Genomic DNA, 21,747 nt, shown 5'->3' on the forward strand with positions numbered 1-21,747 from the left:
CTCAGTCTTATGATTGAGAAATACTTATATTATTATCATTATGATTTTTTTTTTAAATTCCAAATAATGAAGAAGAAAGTTTTTAAAGAAAGTGAAATGGAATTTGAAGCATTCCCAGATTGCAAGTCATCCTCCTCGATGACATTTTACATCTTTCATTTAGATATTAAAATTATTTAAGTTGTCTTATCTGTATATGAATTTGTTCTTCACAACTATATGTCTCAACACATTTTGTTTATCGTTGTCGATTTGGCATTCATTCTCCAATAATTGCCAATCGAAAGCAGTACAATGCTTAATGCACCAACAAGAACACTTACTACAGTATATGTTTTTGTTTTTATATGAATTTTGAAATGTTTATCGTAAGGCCATTTTTAGCCATGTTAATGTCCATGGAGAGCAGGAATGTTTCTTAATTCTTTTTCAGAACTGTTGTCTAAAATGAAATCTCAATCCTCATGACCTTCAAAATGCTGAGAGGGAATTGCATTTTGCTATGGACTCCAGATATAATTATGTAGTAAGATTTCACTGAAAGCAATCTTTAGTGAAATCAATGTTGCATCAACAACTATTATAGTACATAAATGGATGGGTCAAAGAAGTAAACTCAACGGTATAGTACCGTATTTGCCGTAATTAGCACTCCCTCCTCTTCTGGAAAAGGAGTTTAAGTGGTATAAACGCTCCCATCGTATGAAATTAATGATGTTTTACATCTGTGTGAAGCTTCTGACATCAGCATTGTATCCCATAGTAAATGAAAATGGGAGTCTTTCACATTTTAATCACGACGTGAAGATCCATCCCAAAAGGAGGCATATGCTTGTTTACTGTAACATATTGATGTGACATTAGTACAGAAAAATTTAAAATATGGCCGATATTTTCTAAAGAGTTTTTTTAAGTCCGCAACTTACATTTTGGTTCCCCTATGATACAATTTTTAAGTGTCCTGGGTGTTAATTACGGCGAATACGGTGTACATGTACATAAATATGTACCCACTTTTCAAAATAACGACCTCTTGCAAAATGACTAAGCCGTTCTCCACTTCAAGGTTTCTGAAATTATGAATTATTATACAGTCTAGTTGTATCTTGCTAATGATGTTATCTGTGACAGGTTTTAAAAAAAATAAAAACTATGTTGTTGACGAAAAGATTTTTATGATGGATAAAAGAATAAAAGCGAATCCTGTGTTATTTTGTTTTTGGAGATATTATTGAGCATTGTTTATACACTCCATATCTTTCTTTTTAATAGAAAAAATAATTCAATATTTTGTTTACCGTTTGTAACATACATTTTTTCTATGATACAATTTTGAAAGTGTCCTGGGTTTACGGTGTACATGTACATAAATATACGTACCCACTTTTCAAAATAACGACCTCTTGCAAAATTATTAAGCCCGTTCTCCATTCAAAGTTTCTGAAATTATGAATTATTATACAGTCTAGTTGATCTTGTTAATGATGTTATCAGTGACAGGGTTTAAAAAAATAAAAACTATGTTGTTGACGGAAAAGATTTTTATGATGGATAAAAGAATAAAAGCGAATCTTGCGTTATTTTGTTTTTGGAGATATTATTGCGTTTATACACTCCATATATCTTTCATAGAAAAAAATAATTCAATTTTTGTTTGTAACATGGATTTTCGTGGCTGAAATTTTAACTTCATCAGTTCATAAACGAAAGTTAATGCAACAGAATGTCGTTTTTCAGGAAATTAAAGTATAAACTTTTAGAAGTTTGTGGAAATCATAAAGTTAGCAGTTATTTATTCTCCTGCTCACATTTTCGACCAAAGACATGTATGAAATGATTCATTCTTCTACTTACATTTTCAACTAAAGACATATTCATTAGATAATTCATTCTCCTCACATTTTGATCAAAGACAAATGCATTAAATTATTCATTCCTCTACTAACATATTCGACCAGGCATGCATTAAATGAGCCATTCTCCTGCTGACATTTTCGACCCAAGACAAATGCATTAATTGATTCATTTTTCTACTCACATTTTCGACTAACGACATATGCATCACATTAAAGCCAACATGTAGAAGATCCTCTTAAATTCGTTAACGCTAAAAAGTGTGTTACATGTACAGTATATTGAACATTCATGATCACTGGCCACTGTTTTACCGACAATTTTACTAATTCAACAAGCCATCGTATATTGTAGCTGCTAGGACACAACTGCAAGTCGGTGTTTTTTTCTCTGCGACATTCTTTGGCAAAAAATATCAACCCAGTGATATATTGGATTGCGACGCCGAGAAAAAAATGATAGACAAGTGACACGACGTAACGTTATGCTAAAACTCTAACATTGTTAGAACAATACAACTTCCGGTCATGTACAGAATGATGGTAGATGTAAGGAAAAGTATCACACATTTAACAAGTGCCACAAACGTTGATGATGGTCTTGGTAGCCAAAGTTTAGTGTCGTTAATACATAAGATATAATGTAAGAATATGACGTAGATACTGTGTAGAGTAATTTTACTGATCATTTTCAAAAGACATATAAGATCTCTAAAAACGGTCTATAGACACAGGCGGGTCCAACTTTATATCAACAGTAACGAATTCTCAGACCCCTATGGACATACAACATAGACGGAACCTGGACATGTTAAATGATTATTATGCTTATGTTCAACTGAAAAACGATGATTCAGTTTATTTTTATTGAAATATCCCCGACGTTCTACGAATATCATTAGCGCGTTATAGAGATTCCAAGAAAGCCTAAATATCATTCTGTTACATTCATCTCCACATATCTTCTACATATATTCTACATATCTCTCGTGAGAACGAAGGCTGTCGTGTAAACATAGTTACCCTGTTTAATCATGTTTTGATTAGCACGGTTAGACATGATGATGGGTTCAAATATTCTTTACATGGTAACCATGGAATCGTTTACATGGTAACCATGCTACCTTAGTTTCTGCTTTCTGAACTTTGACCTGAGTACTACAATGTTCTCACGGACACATATCTTGCATACAAACACTAAACATAACGAACAGATTCCAGTATACACCTTTCCGTTGATCGATCGCAAATGGGACAGATTTTCTTAAGAACGTACCATCGATATACTAGAGACGGTTACTGAACATTTATTGGGTGATCACATTTACGTCGTAATATTTACATTGTCACTGCACAGTACCTATATGTTGCTTCTAAACTCAATGTATGTTAACTTCCAATATAGGCATTGTCAGTTCTTTCTTATCTTCATGGCAGGCTACAGATCAAACGCTTTGACAAACGCGCCACTTTATGACGTCAAGAATAGACCGCGAAAAGGAAATCCGGCTTACTAATATACCTTCATCAGAGTTAACGAAAAGACAGGGTTTAAGTCAATGTGAGAATTCCCTGAAAGATTGGGTGTTTTAGCATATATATCATGTATATGCCAGAACACCCTGTGTTTGTGACACATCAATGCAGGTCCAAGATATGACCACCAATGCTTACTTAACATCCATAGTCATGACCAACCCTCGAGTATAGTTTGGGTTGTGTGTGTGAAGTGCGTTTGTGTTTTGGGAGACTGCGGTATGTATAACTCTTGTCCTTTTTATAGCGCTTTCTTAATGAAGCATGCAGCTTTTATACTATATATGTATATGGTTGAAATGATTTCCATAAAGTTCCGTATTTTAGATTATTTTTATATTGTTATCCAGTATAACCAATCTGTGCTTCGTTCATTTAAATCATTTAAATTGTGTTTTTCCTTCGTTGTTGTTGTGTTGTTTTTTTGTGTGTGTGTGTCTTGATAAAGAAACAGATTGCCCAGAAAATATGAGAAACAATGTCCGTACTGTTGATATTACTAACACAGGTCTTATATAAATATACATATGGTTCCATATTTCATATATACGCAGAGTAAGCTTCTGGTTACAATTTTCTCTGGCCACACATCTATCCCTCATTGAACGACAGGAAGAACTACACTATCGCAGGAAGTACTCACCTATGACGTACGTGTTTCACAATGTTTTAGTGTTATTTGAGAGCTATACTTAGAAATCTGCAATGGAATCCAAATTAATTTGTCTATTTTGTTTGTTTTAGTTGTATGTTATGAAGAGTAAAATCGATTAGTATTTCATGGACATTACATTACAAGGTTTCCTGTAGAAGGATGTTCTTCAGCTGCTAGCTAGTAAACCCTATACATCGGACTGTAAACAACTAAATTGAGCATGCGATTGAGTTACAGTTACGCGTATTTAATGTGTTGTTATTATTTTCTAAAGTGATCCTGTTTGTAGCTTAAACAAATAACGTGCCATGCTTGAGTACGACTGAAAAGAAATTGCGAAAATAAGTTGGTGCAAAATCTTTAAATTTCAGGAAAAGTAGAATTACAGAAATCTCGATTGCGAAATTCAAATCGCCATGAAAAATCACAAGACATGCAAAACGCGAAACTAAACCTTCGCAAATACTAGTTTGTTTTTAGTAATGTAAGATACATTATTTTCATGTGTTTTTTATATAACTATTATCACTCTTGTCATCACCGATATTTCCATTATCACTATATTTTACTTATATGTATGATTGATGTCGTCTTTAGATGAAGCATGGGACGCTGAACCTTCCAGGACACATGGTTCTATCTCCTTGCATTACTTTTTATCGACCATTTGGTTTTCACACGACGGAAATAAGTTGACTCTCGGTATATGATACGATAATATGTCAATAACCATACTCTTGCTATAAAATACTTTATTACAGTTCCATACACAGTGATGTGACAATACACAATACAACAAACTAAACAAACAGTCGGGAATGCTATATATTACAATGTGATGTTGTCTAGGATGGAAGCAATCTCTCTCAGGGTGCATAGCGGTTCCCATATTTCATTGAATAAGGAGACCGCAATGAACCCTGGGAGAGGCAATGAATCCCAGCCTACAAGCCCCACCCATAAGGGCCTCCAGACTAGCTACAATGAATCCTGGGTCTCCCAGAATGCATAATCCAAGATGGATATTTAATAGAGGCATCAGTATCAAACTGATTTCTGCAAGTTTTTTTCTTTACATAAATTAACATTAAATTAATTTGTTTTACTTCAGTTATTCATTAGAATTAGAGTAGGTCTTAAAATATAAACGTTTGCAGCCAATAGTCGGTATTGATATCAATGATCAATTACTCGGAGGCTTCATCTATAAATCACAATATAATTCAATAATTCAATAGTACTTGTGAAATAACAAAATAATGACGAATAATTCAATTAATAATGCCAGTAATTGGTATTAATTATCCTGAGAGTAAACACATACATGTATATGTATTAATTTTTCTTTTTTCATATGATGTTATATGAAACTGTAAATATTATTAATGAATCGATTGCTTAACGGAGTATTATTCATTACAATTCAAAAATAAAACCGAACTATGTAAATTACATCAAAGTAAAATATTACACAGTGTAGTATTCCATCGATTTGAAGAGTAGTCCAATATAATACTGTTCCGTTTTTTCAAGACATTTTAAAGATATTAAGCAGCTACATGCACAACTGAATTTGAAAATATACACTGTGAATAACATTATGATCAAATATAATACAAGATTCTTTATCATTATTTTAGCTACAAATGACTTTTCAATGTAAATAAAATTAGAGTCCAATATAATACTCTTCCATTATTTTATAGAGTAAATAAGTTACAAATGAATTTATCATATAGAAAACATTATAATCAAATATGATACTATTTTATTGTTTTAGAGGATAAGATAGCTACATTGTACAACTGAACTTAAATGTAAATAGCATCATTGTCAAATATAATACTTCATGTAATCATACAATGTAAATAGTATTATAGCCAAATATAATACTGAATGTATACATGCACTGTAAATAGTATTATAGTCAAATATAATACTTCATGAAATCATACAATGTAAATAGTATTATAGCCAAATATAATAGTATATATTCTTTTCAATTATTTTAACTACAACTGAATTTACAATATATATAAAAATTATAGTCAAATATATGTATAATACTATTCCGTTATTTTATAAAGTAAAGCAGCTACAATAATTATTATACTTATATAACACATTATAATAAAAATATGATACCGTTCCAGTGTTTTAGAGGATAAGGTAGCAACAACTGAACAATTTAAAAAATAAAAAAAATAGTGACAAATAATGCGTTATCATTGTTATCAATATTCGGCAGCCAACGAAAATAAACCATACCGGAAGTTGTTTATCTTGTTCAGTCATGTCAGATCAGAAAGAGGCTAAAACTACGTGTCTTAGGCTATGCATTAGAAAACTCTCCATTCGGATAGTCAGCGGGTTACACATCCGATATGTGTTGTTTGTTCCTTCTTTCCATCTGAAGTTCATACCTCAGATGTTCAAGTTCACGTTTAAGTTCACTGTTCACCTGGGAGTAATAATTCAGCTGAGCAATAGCTTTGTTGTTCTGCAGCAGAGCTCGTTTAAAATCAGAAATACGCCGCATCAGTTCTTCATTGTGAGATTCAACATTTTCGTTCGCCTGTAAAAGATAGGACACCTTTGCTCTCAGCTCTTCGTTTGTCTTTTTCAGATCCTCAGTTTCGTTGATGAAGTCCATTGGATGCTGTACCGGTTGCGGTTTGCTACGTTTTCTCCTTAGGGCCTTGTTTTCCTCGAGTAGTTTCTTTTCTGTCTGTGTTTTCTCTTTCAACTTTTCCGTCAGCACTTTAATCTCATCTTGAAGTTTGGACCTGTGTTCGATAATGTATTTCAGTTTTTGTTGTTGTTGATTCGTTTCGTTTCGCGGGCTATTCTTGACGTCACAAAGTGGCGCGTTCGTCAAAGCGTTTGATCTGTAGCCTGCCATGAAGATAAGAACGAGTTCCGAATGTCTCAATTTATGTTTTGGAAATGGAAATGAATTATATGAAAAACACGTGCTTTACGTGTTTGTTAAGACTCCAAATGGTTTTTTTAGCGTTGATCACGTTCTATTGTCTCAAACACTGGAAATCCACAATCACTAATAAATCCACTATTGAAATACAAGTTTCTGTTGACGTGAAGAGAAACACATGATATTGTCACCATAAACTGTGTCTTTAAATCTAACTCTTCTATTCTCTGTAATCAAATGCTGGTCACCATCCGTTGTGTCGCAAATCACTGCGTCTACATGACCAACCTTGTCTGTTAAATGACATGTTACCCAAACACAGCTGATGCCCGGATGGCTGACAGGTGAGGTTTCCGTTACAAACACCTTCGTCCCACCACCTATAAATTGTATGTTGTACAGTTCACACGGGGCGGAACAACATCAACGTAAACACTAATAGATACAAGCTATATTTACCAATTGGGTCCGTTGTATAATTAGTAGTCAACGCTCCGGGGCGTGTGTTGGGGAGGAAAACACACTGAGAAACCTTATCTGTTTCAATCCCACATCTCAGGAAATGATAAAAATATATCAACCCGCTTCCTGTGTGATAAGAGGTATCGGACGAAATTATAGTTTGAATGCAAAGGCAGAGTTGAAGATGTTGAAACAAGGTTTTAAAGTTCACAGACACCGCTGGTTTAGAGGGCCAGACGCTTGTGCTATCAATCATCCACCGTAGGGCCGCATCTTCTTCCCAAACTGCCAGGTTCAAATGACACAGTCTTAATGTAACTGATTCAAATCATTGAAAAGCTTTGCATCCCAGACTTAAAGCTTTTTATAACGTATATATCAGGAGCAAGCGCTTTGTAAAATGTATTTTCCGTAAGTTACGGTAACATGTCATGTTGAAAATAAACATCTGTATTTCACGTGCAGATGTTTGATATAAGATAACTCTGTATCACTACACTGTTCTTCTGTCCCTACGTGTGTAAGTGTAAAACAAACAAAACTTTTGTATGTTTTTCCCCCATTACAACAGTGCCATCTGCTTTTATCAACAAATAATATTTCATCGGAACTCTATGAGTAATATTACCGTATGGGACCCAGAGAAATTTTGTCCAATCCTTTCAATTGCCAGCATGTAGTACTATTTGATAAGATTAATTTTTGATACATTTGATTCGGTCGTAACATTTCTATCTTTTATCGAACTATATATATATAACTCTTAACTTGCTTCAAATGGTACAAGACCAACTCCTTCCATTGCACAACTCCATGTTAAATCAAATTTATATTTGCAATTAGTGGGCGGAAATTTTGCCATGTTATTTTTTCTTCACTAATCTATTGACAGACGTAAAGTTTGGTGAACTAACCTGTGAAAATCATTCAAATGGACAGACATACATTCATGATGCCTTATGAACATTAGAGTTTTTAACTTCATTAGCTTTTTAACATTACTTAGCAAACACCTTATAATAACACTGTAACATGTTAAATGACATTGTAGACCATAACTTGTCTACATGGTCTGACTTATGTACTCATCGTACCGCATAATAACAGTTAGATGTAAATATAATCATTTTTGGAAGTATTGCCAATCGTTTTTGGTATCGCTAAATCGATGTATTAATCATTCATAATCCATATGGGAGAAACTACGTCACACACATGGTTGCCGTTGCAATCTAAATGGCGGAAAATTGTTCGCTTCAAGGTAGAAAATGGTATGCTGTGTCACGACAATCTCAATAAGACAATGAGTGCACCGTACCCCAGACATTTCCATGTAACTGTAGCAAGTGTTATTTGTGTTATAAATCTCTCTGTTTCTTTTCAAACACTCCAACACAATTTCAAAATAGTGCAACGGCAACCATGTATGTGACGTAGTTTCTCCCACGTATAATCACTTTGCCCAGGATAAGTCAATACAGTGATATATGGGACAGAAAAAATGTTGAACTGGTTCCAAGAAAAGTACCATTGTATAGAGTCTAATTTATTTATTTCTATATGTCCACTTCCAGCAAAATCTGGAGTTGCGATAAGAGATCCGTGACGAGTAGCTTACCAAAGTTTATGCAAAGAGAAAAAAACATCTAAAACCACTAAGATGTGTATGAAAACTTCTGCAAAAACAGAATGAGAATAGAACCTGATTCATCGACGATACCCGCTTTACAAATCTAAATCATGATGATACCCGCCATATAAATCTAGGTCATGGCGCCACCGTTATACAAATGTTGGTCACAGCGACACCTGTCATATAAATCCAGGTCATGGTGACACCGCTATACAGATTCTAGGTCACGGCACCATCCGCCATGCCAATCTAGGTCAAATCAAGTGCAAATTAAATTGCGATCTCAAGGGAGAGAAACTGTTGGTGACAACAAAACACGGTTAATTAGTAATCACTTTGCAAATTTGATCTCAATTCAGAGAGGTGTGTAATGATTGTTCCACCAGTAGACAAGACTGGGTAATATTTTACTGATCAATAAGGATCAATAAGAATGAAATTCCTTGAATAGAATTTTTCAGAGCCCCACGAATTATGTGATAGTTTACATGTGCACCGCACAATACAGCTGTCATGTATCATGCTTGGATTCGTTAGGGATGTTAAATGTCAAAATTTTCTGATCATTGAAGATAAACGCAATTTTTAAAAATCTAACGTGGATCTGACGAAATGAGTAAAATAAATGTGAATGTGTTGGTAATAAACCATATAAGTACACTTTTTCGTTTACATGCCAAACGACGACAGTTTCATATTGGATTCAACATTTATACAAGCTCCACTGTTTTTGTGATAAATATTTTTCGCCAATTCTTGTAGCCTGCACAATACGCGAAAATTAGTTACATGCAAAAATAAGTTTTATAACAGTAAAGCTGTCGTCCAGCCTGGCGCACAAATGCTTTTAGAAATTTGCTGTTACCTTTTGTTATGTTTGGTGGATATTTATAATCGAGCAGAAGGTCTTGAAGGAAGCACGTGTTTTGTCTTATTAACCGTGACGTATGAACCTGTTGCTATAAATAGAACATAATCAGGATAGGATGTGATAAAACACGGACAAATTAGAGACTTAAACGATCTAACAAATGACCCGAAAAATTTTATAACAAGGGCAGCTTCTGTTGTGCGTTGACTGTTGCTCAAGTTTACGAGGGAGAGTTTGTCTATTGCATATACGTTAGCCGGAGGGGTGTATAGTTTACGAGAGAGAGTGGGTGAGAGAGAGAAGGAGAGAGAGAGAGAGAGGGGGGGGGGTTACATACGATTTAGATGGAGGGATAAAGTTACCTGTTACGTAAAATACATTTGTAGATGTCAACAGGTCTCTGTAGATTTAGCATGGAATTACATACTTCAAAAGTACATGTTTCTGTGTGATTTTATTCTAACGTTAAATATTTTCAATTGTAACAATTCGATTAAACTATCATATTTTTCATTCGCTATACTTTTTGGTACTTTCTGACTTTCATCCACTTTCCATCACTTGTAAGTCTATAGAACTTTATTACAAACAACCTTGTTTTAAGTAATTCATGGATACTCAACTAAGTAGCTTTTATTCTTCTTTATATTAGTGACATTCTCTTCTAATAGAAAGGTTTGCGAGATAGATGGCTGGAAAGTAAAAGCATATTAATTTTGGTTCTAATTGAAAGCTACCCAACTTATATTTGTGATTAAGATATTGTCGATCAACGTATTTTCGCAACGATAAAAGATGCTCCACCGCCGACGAATGGTGTTTTTCTTCAGTAAAAAAAGTTACTTATTTTATACCATTACCACCATTGAAAAGCTTTCGCTTCTTATTTTAAATCCTTATTTTAAATCAAGATAAACATATTGAAATTATTATTTGCGTCTCGAAAAAAATCAATGGCATTAATTATGCCCTATATGAAATTAAGTACTGATTGTGCATGCACTAAAACAAAAAATATTATTGTATATGTGATTTTGTCTTAATCTGGCACATATAAAGACGATTATACATCAGTTATTGTTCAAATGATGATTATCGTTTATGCTCTATCGGCGGTGGAGCATCTTTAATTTCGCGTTTTCATTTACATGCATTTTTTTCGCGGCGATTTTATTTTGCGATTAAGAGTCATATTGTCTACTAGATCTACGTCTGACAGTTTTTTCGCAGCGAATAATTTTGCGATTTCTACTCTCCCGCCAAAAACATAAAAAAAATTATCACACGCGAAAATCAGTTTGTTTACAGTATCACTGCTTGACCTAAATAAAATTTACACGTGACGAAGATAAGAACGTGAACGCTATTTACTCCGGAACATTTGGGCTGTTATTCTTTGAATTCTATGTTTATCCCTGCTGCAATTATTTTTGCTGTATGTCGTGTTTTTTTTTAATTTTTTTTTTATCACACAAGGGGCATTGGGGATTTTTTTTACTTTTAATTGTTTTTGTACATAAGGGGCGTTGATAGCAACTTCATTTTGCAACAGTGAACAGTACAGTTCCAGTTTGATCACACTTAACACCAGATAGCATTGACACCTACTGTAGACCTAATAGGAACTCCACGGATGTAAAACATTACATTTGATGTGATAGGTGTAATAATATGTAATTTTCTTCGACGGAAACCTTATAACGCTCAAACTGTGCATAAGAAAATAAATAGTTATTAAAATATTGAACTTCTTCTTTTATGAACGTATTTTAAGAAATTGAATGTAAACATTTCTCCTTCGAGGTGGACAACATACAGCATCGATAAACTAACACTTTTCGAGGGGCTGTGTCCTCGGTGGCAACTAGTTGTTATGAAAAATAGTCCCATATTTTCAAAATGAATGCCCTTGTGTCACATTGTAGGTCGATGCTAATCGAAAGTTACATCCGAGGCGTTCCGATGGATCGTAGACCAGAGCCACTAGCTCCCACCATAAAGTTTGTTCAGTTTTGTATCTTCCCCACAGCAGTAGTAACGGCAGGAAAACAGCAGGTGGACTGATCTGGAGCCATCAGAGAGGGACTTGAGGAAAGATTAGTAAAGGAGTCACTGACCGCCACACTACCCAGAACTTCAAGTCTATCTAAGTGTCAATTTTGCCGTTTCCTGTAGGTGTATCTAATAATTTAATCGCCACGTTTGAAGTAATTAATATTGCGACACTGTTAATAATGTACCAAGTAATTCATTCAACATTTGATTGAAGTGATGTTGTATCTATTATGAAAATCCAAAGGCTCTGTTTCTTTAAAACAATCACAAGGTGTTTGATACACTCACGTATCTTCAAGTTATTTTTAACTCTTTAATTGGTTTAATTGTGTTCGATGCTGGTCGTTTCTATTCAGTTTCGATGTTAGTCGCCTCCATTCAGTTTCGATGTTTGGCGCTTGCGTTCAATTTTGATGTTAGTAGCCTCCATTCAATTTCGATGTTGGTCCCCTCCATTCATTTCCATGTTGGTCCCCTCCATTTATTATCCATGTTGGTCCCCTCCATTCATTATCCATGTTGGTCACCTCCCTGTTGTTTCGATGTTGGTAGCCTCCTTTCATTTTCGATGTTGGTCCCCTCCATTCAATTTCGATGTTGGTCGTCTCCCTGTTGTTTCGATGTTGGTAGCCTCCTTTCATTTTTGATGTTGGTCGCCTCCATTCAATTTCGATGTTGGTCGCCTCCAAATAATTTCGATGTTGGTCACCTCAATTCAGTTTTGATGTTGGTCGCCTCCATACAATTTCGATGATGTTCGCTTCCATTCAATTTCGATGTTGGTAGCCTCCATTCATTTTCGATGTTGGTCGCCTCCATTCATTTTCGATGTCGGTCGCCTTCATTCAGTTTCGATGTTGGTCGCCTCCATTCATTTTCGATGTCGGTCGCCTTCATTCAGTTTCGATGTCGGTCGCCTCCATTCATTTTCGATGTCGGTCGCCTTCATTCAGTTTCGATATTGGTCGTCCCCATACAATTTCGATGTCTGTCGTCCCCATACAATTTCGATGTTGGCCGCCCCATACAATTTCGATGTTGGTCTTTTCCATTCAATTTTGATATTGGTCAAAAAAGCTTTAATGATCCTATATTAAATACTGTCGATTTCTTCTACAAAAACGGCGAAATTACCTATAGCTTCAGGCTAGAAAATTTGCGGGGCATTGGTCAATCAAAACCCCGAAATCAAATATATATATATGTTAAAATATTTGGCGTTGTCTGAGGCATTTCTTACATAAATATTGCAAGTTTTTAATTATCACAAAGCGATATAAACAGGCAATGTGAAGTATAGAAACAATCTTTATTGCTTTTTCATAATCACAGTCCATTCAAAAAGAAAACTGATCAATTTTTAGTGAGTACTCTTGTCTAACGGTAGTTTGCGCTGGTCACCTTGAGCTGTTGATAAAATTAGACAAAGTATGAAAAAATATGTGTTAGAAGAAACAAATGTACTTTTCTGGAGCACACATATTGTACTAAATAATCAAATCCTTATAGTCCATATCATCTATAACACGTAGTTATTCTTCATATTGATATTTGTTTGACATTCGTGTACAAATGTCAATGATCCTCACATTCTGTAGTAGACGTTTGTTATATATTTGGAATGTTACATTATATGTTACATTTTGAAGACATTATATACAGTCGTCATTGGCATCTCAAGGTCAAAATGCCATCAACGTTTCCATCAATATTGTAAGAGTACCTACTACAAAAATACTAATGTGCAAAATTATTTGTTACAATGTATGTGATGTGCTCGAGCTATTTTTTTCTGAAACATGCATTTTTCTGTAATGTACAAACAGTTCAGTGAATTGCATGAGTTCGTAAGGCATATAAAGTGAACCCTTAAGAATGCGAAGAATTTCGTCCCCAATCAAAAACCGTTAGGATCCTTTATTTCGCAAATACCCATATCCGGTTACCAATAATTCCGTCTGAATTGTGCGATTTCTGCATTATTGAGGGTTAAATACTTATGTTCAACGGCACTTGAGTAGTGACAAAATATTATATAACAATTCAGATATGTTAAGGACACTTATGTACCGCGTATAATCACGTGATATACACATAACGAGGAAGTATTTTTTACAGTTTATCAAATTTGACAACACTGCAGATAAAACAAAGGGAAAACACATGTTCTTCAGGAATATGGCGAGTTCTAAATACATATGTCGTGCCCAAGAACCCATTACATACACGTGTTCTCTCTGTGACAGCGAAGCTAATGTAAATTGGTATTGTAATGACTGTCAGGAAGCGTTGTGTGGTCGCTGTAAGGAAGTCCACTCACGCGGAAAGAAAACTAAAAACGACGACATTGTACCGATAGGGCGAGTTGACCGTCAAAACGAACAACCTATACCTGAGGTATGTAAACTACATCCCGGTAAATTCCAGGATCTTTTCTGTTCTGATTGTAAAGAAGTGCTCTGTTCTCTATGTGTCTCCCAAACGCATAAAAAACACAACTGGAAACATTTGGAGGAAACTGTCACAACAGTAAAGAGACATTTAAATGAACACATGACGACAATATCCCAAAAAGTAGAACTTTTTAAGACCAAAATGTCCAAGCTGGAAAGTGCAAACACAGCATCCTTCAAAAACATTGACGCATGTCGGAGAGAAGTAAAATTGCAGAGAACGAAGATATTAGCAGAAGTAAATTCTGTCGCGGATTCAGTGCTCGGTGAGTTATCGGCCTTGGAGAAAGGAGAATTGGAGACATATGAAACAGCTTGTCAACAATATCAGACCAAAGTTCGAGAGCTGACTCGCCTGCATGAACAGGTGAAAGTGGTGATTGCAAGTACAGCAGTTGGATCGATGTTGAAAACAGACTGGTCACTGAGCATAACACTGTCCCGGTATGACACAGAAATGAAGAATGTTGTACCGACACCATCTAGATTTGTGACCGGGAATATCAATCGAGACCTATTGAGGAAAATGTTGGGTGAACTACACCACGAAAGCCAGTACGAGAAGAAAGATATCAACAGTGAAAACATCCAGAAGATCTCCAAGTTTACTGTGACTCAAAAAACCCAAATAAACGGTATTTGTCCGGTGGACAACAATCACGCGTGGTTATCTATATACAAACACAAAGGTCTTGTACTAGTCAGTAAGGAGGGTGTTGTTACAGACACAGTGGTATTGGACTTCATTCCGCTTAGATTGGCCTTGATGGGGACAACAGACATATTGATGACCAGTACTCCAGTAACTACACTTGTGTATAAACTGTCACTACACAACAAACAAGTGACAACATTTGCTGACATCAGTCCATATAAAGCATGTGATGTCAGCATCCACCAGACAGGTGAGGTGTATGTTAGTACCAAAACACCGGATATAGTGATACTGAACCAGTCTGGGAAGATTGTAAGGAAAGTGACCTGTACCAAGAATGGAATCTACATCGCCTGTACGTCCACGGGTATAGCCGTATCATCAGGAATTGATTATATTGCTTCGAATGTATCCATTTTTGACACGTCAGGTACAACTCTACAGACATGGTCAGGTGAACTGGACAACAATCAAACGGCTAGCGACATGCATTTATGTAAGATGTCATATGACAGGTACGACAGATTGTTTGTACCAGACTTCGAAATTCATCGGGTATACGTCCTACAGAGGACTAGTACACGCGCCACGTGTCTTCTGGACCGGAAACATGGAGTGGTCAAACCTACAGTCGTGGGAGTAGATACGTGTGGGGACGTGTGGATCGGGTGTCACGACGGTACTGTCCACGTAATAAAGCTATGAACATTGACCGCAAACAGACATTTCAAATCCAATCCTCTGTCCGCGTTTTATGAGATAATTCTTCAATATACTTACTACCACTGTTCATGTGAAATTTATAAACGGATGATTAGGACATTTACATTTGTCTCGGAGAAACATATCAGATCGAATGCATCGTACACTTATGTAGGACTTTCAGGTTGATCATTTTTTTTATAGTGACACTGAATATGTAGCATTACTTTCTTCGTGTTGTTTGTTTTAATTTGTAAATATTTGTAAGAAACACTACATGTAATTGTATTGTAAATTGTTGTTTAATATTATATCGAGTCAAATCGGCCGATATTGTCATCTTTAGGAAAAAAATTAATACAACCACTTTGTTATAGAAGTCGTACAGTGATTATCTTAATTGTAATCTTTACAAAGAAGACATGGCTGAACGGGACAGTTACGTAGTAGAATTCGTGATATATTGACGATTGAAACAAACATTTTATGACGTCGTTTACCAGTGGCAAACACTTTTCAAAGAAGACGTCGTCTTTTGTCGACTTTTGATGTCAACGTCGGTTACTTCCTATTATAAAATCGTAATCAGATTCTGTCAATTTTCGAAGCAGAAATGGGCAAATTCTATTTTGATAATTTATATTATTACATATACCAGTTTCCACAATAAATTTATGGTTACTTGTACTGAATTCACACAATATTTTTTTTCTCAAAAATTCACTCCTTTTTCTGTATATTCTAATTCAGATTGACATCGATGAATATAAAATGTCATCAAATCATGTAAAAGGAAATTATCACAGAATATTTGCATAAGTTTGTACCCGTTTTGGATTCAAATGTTATGATAAACTCTCAGCTCTAAACTATACATCAGGCCACATTCATTTAAAAGTCGTTCGTATTCCGAAATATGCAGTCTTGGACCGTTCGGATTGAGAATGTTATGAGTTAGTCCTGCTTATTCCACTATGTATTTTCATGTTTCAGGCATTTCAAATTCTGTTCGACAACTTTTGACGGTTCAGGAAGGACATTTGGAGAATCTACTATCAAAGCACAATGCCACAATAATTGATTAGTTTACGGGGATATCTACAGGTTTACTGAGAAATATTATATCGGGACATTTTACTAGGTTGTGATATATCTTTTGTTTTGTACTTACCATTGGCACCATAGCCTAGTTACAATCATACCATGGACATATTCATTCACCCCACCTTCCGCGGTTAGTCTGCATGTGAATGTGTGAGATGAATAATGTGACTAATTAAATTCAAGCAACAATGTAAATATATATAGTTACTGAAAAATATCCAACAATAGAAAATAGAAAGTTAAAAACAGATTTTTGTCAATCCTCATGTGTACGGAAAAAAAAGTCTACAATTATTCTGCCATTTTTGTCAAGTCATAAAAAATTAACGCGAGATTTAAGTTCGTGAAACACGGCGAACCGATTCCTTCTCTATGTTGTCAGAAACTGAAGCGTCCATGGTCTGATTTTATTTATCGAAAATAGATGTTAAAGAAATCCGAATATCTAAATTCGAAATAAACGTATTCAACGAAATGACCACACATAACTTTAATTTGTTTATCAATAAGGGAACTTCGATTTTGTTGTACATGACATAAGCATGTATTGAATGAAACATTTAATTGATATAACGTCATTACATATCTAGACGTATGAAACTTCATAAGTCCCAAAATACTTTGAAGTATCGAGATGGCCTGTATGTAGAGAGAAAAGCAGTCGGAGATTTAGTTGTTTTTAATCAATTGGTGTAACATCTGCCTTCCCTTTCATTTCATTTCTTTCATATGTGCATATCTGTAAGCCTTAAGACTAAACAATTCTCCTGACGACTCTATGGGGGCACATTCTGTATCACTGTAGAACTTATGTTTAAATATAATTTGCATTTTTTTTTATTTATGACGTTACTAGATATGGAAGTAGTACGTAAAAAAGACAATGCTAATTAAAAACCTTTGTGTTCCGCGAGACGTGAATATTGATAATCATACAATATATCACACCTTGATTGTTATAAGATACGCACTAGTAAAACTCTTGATAATTATTAATTTTTAATTTATATTTCATTGTTGTAATCGAATTCTGAAATGTCAATCATCATTATAAAGATAATATTTCGGAATGGTGTCAAATTGACCACTCTAAAGCATAGAGTATCCAAGTGGACACGTTACCATTGGCCACCCATCACTGGGTCGTTAGATCAAAGATTTCTACCGGTTCCATATAACAAGGACTATGCTTATGTCGGTGGTTTTTCTCCTGGTACTCCCGGCTTTCCACGACTTTCTATAACGGACACGTCCCTAACCCTGTTTACTATGAGTAACCTTAACAACATGATATGTTATTGAAGGGTTGGGTCTCGGATATTAACGGCATTAGGACTAACAGGTTTTCGGACAATAAGGGCCTTCGGACTAACAGGCTGGACTATATGGGCCTTCGGACTAATAGGTTTTCGGACAATATGGGCCTTCGGACTAACAGGCTGGACTATATGGGCCTTCGGACTAACAGGTTTTCGAACAATAAGGGCCTTCGGACTAACAGGCTGGACTATATGGGCCTTCGGACTAACAGGTTTTCGGACAATAAGGGCCTTCGGACTAACAGGCTGGACTATATGGGCCTTCGGACTAACAGGTTTTCGAACAATAAGGGCCTTCGGACTAACAGGCTGGACTATATGGGCCTTCGGACTAACAGGTTTTCGGACAATAAGGGCCTTCGGACTAACAGGCTGGACTATATGGGCCTTCGGACTAACAGGTTTTCGGACAATAAGGGCCTTCGGACTAACAGGCTGGACTATATGGGCCTTCGGACTAACAGGTTTTCGGACAATAAGGGCCTTCGGACTAACAGGCTGGACTATATGGGCCTTCGGACTAACAGGTTTTCGGACAATAAGGGCCTTCGGACTAACAGGCTGGACTAACAGGTTTTCGGACAATAAGGGCCTTCGGACTAACAGGCTGGACTATATGGGCCTTCGGACTAACAGGTTTTCGGACAATAAGGGCCTTCGGACTAACAGGCTGGACTATATGGGCCTTCGGACTAACAGGTTTTCGGACAATAAGGGCCTTCGGACTAACAGGCTGGACTATATGGGCCTTCGGACTAACAGGTTTTCGGACAATAAGGGCCTTCGGACTAACAGGCTGGACTATATGGGCCTTCGGACTAACAGGTTTTCGGACAATAAGGGCCTTCGGACTAACAGGCTGGACTATATGGGCCTTCGGACTAACAGGTTTTCGGACAATAAGGGCCTTCGGACTAACAGGCTGGACTATATGGGCCTTCGGACTAACAGGTTTTCGGACAATAAGGGCCTTCGGACTAACAGGCTGGACTATATGGGCCTTCGGACTAACAGGTTTTCGGACAATAAGGGCCTTCGGACTAACAGGCTGGACTATATGGGCTCGGACTAACAGGTTTTCGGACAATAAGGGCCTTCGGACTAACAGGCTGGACTATATGGGCCTTCGGACTAACAGGTTTTCGGACAATAAGGGCCTTCGGACTAACAGGCTGGACTATATGGGCCTTCGGACTAACAGGTTTTCGGACAATAAGGGCCTTCGGACTAACAGGCTGGACTATATGGGCCTTCGGACTAACAGGTTTTCGGACAATAAGGGCCTTCGGACTAACAGGCTGGACTATATGGGCCTTCGGACTAACAGGTTTTCGGATAATAAGGACCTTCGGACTAACAGGCTGGACTATATGGGCCTTCGGACTAACAGGTCTTCGGACAATAAGGGCCTTCGGTCCTCGGACATTAACGGCCTTCGGACATTAAATGTTATCTTTAAAAAGAACAAATAATTTAGTAGTACTTCATAGTTTAACTTTTTAATTGGTTTCTTCAATAGAGTTGTAATTTTGGTCGCCTCAATACCGTTTCGATGCTGGTCGCCACTGTTAATTAAATTTCGATGTGATTTACAGATTATATAAATATTACTTAATTTATACTTTACATGAATCTGGATATCTGTAAAATCGTGCTCAGTCTGCGATTAAGGATTTGTGATAATATAAGTTAGGTTTCTGGGAGACAAAGACCTTTTATATATAATTCCATATACCTGGTCATTGAACGGAGTTCCCATGGTTTGCTGTACATATATAATACACATACAGGATTTAGCATTACGTTATCTACATGTTTCGATCGCCAAATGACGCCATGCGCTAAGACAAGGGCACTCATTAATTGTGTATTGCGTGATTAACTGGTCAATCTAATTAAATTGGTCACGTGGTATACCCGTAACGAGGAAGTAATTTTTCAAAACAGTTTATCAAATATGACAACACCATAGACTAAACAGAAGGACAACACAAGTTCGTCAGGAATCATGGCGAGTTCTAAATCCATAAATCGAGCCCAGGAACCCGTTACTTACACGTGTTCTCTGTGTGACAGTGAAGACAATGTAAACTGGTATTGTAATGACTGTCAGGAGGCGTTGTGTGATCGCTGTAAGGAATATCACTCCCGCGGGAAGAAAACTAAAAACGACGACATTGAACCCATAGGGAGAGCTAACCGTCATGGCGACCAACCTGTACCTGAGGTATGTAAACTACACCCCGGTAAACTCCAGGATCTTTTCTGTTCTGAGTGTAAAGAAGTGCTCTGTTCTATATGTGTCTCCAAAACGCATAAACAACACAACTGGAAACATTTGGAGGAAATTGTCACAACAGTTAAGAGGCATTTAAATGAACACATGACGACAATATCCCAAAAAATAGAACTTTTCAAGACCAAAATGTTGGAAGTGGAAAGTGCTAACAAAGCATCCGTCAAAAACATGGACGCATGTCGGAAAGAAGTGAACTGTCAGAGAACAAAGTTACTAGCAGAAGTAAACGATGTCGCAGATTTAGTGCTCGGAGAGTTATCGGCCTTGGAGAAGGAAGCATTGGAGACGTATCAAACAAATTGTCAACAATATCAGACCAAAGTTCGCGAGTTGACTCGACTGCATGAACAGACGGAAGTGGCGATTACATGTACATCCGTTGGATCGATGTTGGAAACAGACTGGTCACTGAGCACAACTCTACCCGGATATGACGTAGAGGTGAAGACAGTTACACAGAAACCACCGAGATTTGTGACCGGGAATATCAATCGAGATCTGTTGAAGAAAGTATTTGGTGAACTTCACCACGAAAACCAATACGAGAAGAAAAATATCAGCAGTAAACACGTCAAGCAGATCTCCAAGTTTACTGTTACTCAACAAAATCAAATAACATGTATATATCCAATGGATCGCAGTCACGCGTGGTTATCTATAAACAAATACAAGGGTCTGGAACTGGTCAGTAAGGAGGGTGTGGTCACAGACACAGTGGTATTGGACCTAGTGCCGTTAGGCCTGGCCATGGTAGGTACAACAGACATATTGATGACCAGTTATCCAACAACTACCTTTGTGTATAAATTGTCACTACACAACAAACAAGTGACAACGTTTGCTGGTATCAGTCCACATAAAGCATGGGACATCAGCATCCACCAGACAGGCGAGGTGTATGTTAGTACCGGGACACCGGATATAGTGGTACTGAACCAGTCAGGTACGATTGTAAGGAAAGTGAGCTATACCGAGAAGGGAATGTACATCGCCTGTATGTCCGCGGGTATAGCTGCATCAACAGGGAAGAAGTATATTGCTTCGGATGTATCCATCATTGACGAGTCAGGTACGACTCTACAGACATGGTCAGGTGAACTGGACAACGGTCAAACGGCAACCGACAAGATTGTTTGTACCAACGGTCAAACGGCAACCGACAAGATTGTTTGTACCAGACTTCAGAAATCATCATGTGTACGTCCTACCGAGGACTAG

General features: G+C 36.6%; 2 protein-coding genes across 2 annotated transcripts; one reads left to right on the top strand and one right to left on the bottom strand.

Moving 5' to 3' along the window:
- Positions 1-6,415: 6,415 nt before the first annotated feature.
- LOC138327231 (rho-associated protein kinase 1-like) lies at positions 6,416-6,946 on the bottom strand. The gene has a single exon (XM_069273211.1). It carries the CDS (start codon positions 6,944-6,946, stop codon positions 6,416-6,418), a length of 531 nt encoding a protein of 176 aa, XP_069129312.1.
- A 6,856-nt stretch (positions 6,947-13,802) lies between these two features.
- On the top strand, positions 13,803-21,747 carry LOC138327232 (uncharacterized). Its single transcript, XM_069273213.1, is given in 5 exon segments — positions 13,803-15,724; positions 15,727-15,854; positions 18,216-18,790; positions 19,306-19,678; positions 20,203-21,747. Coding segments are annotated over 5 exon segments (4,185 nt in total). The 5' UTR covers positions 13,803-14,160.

Source organism: Argopecten irradians, chromosome 7 (genome assembly GCF_041381155.1).
Source record: "Argopecten irradians isolate NY chromosome 7, Ai_NY, whole genome shotgun sequence".
Classification (NCBI taxonomy): Eukaryota; Metazoa; Mollusca; class Bivalvia; order Pectinida; family Pectinidae; genus Argopecten; species Argopecten irradians.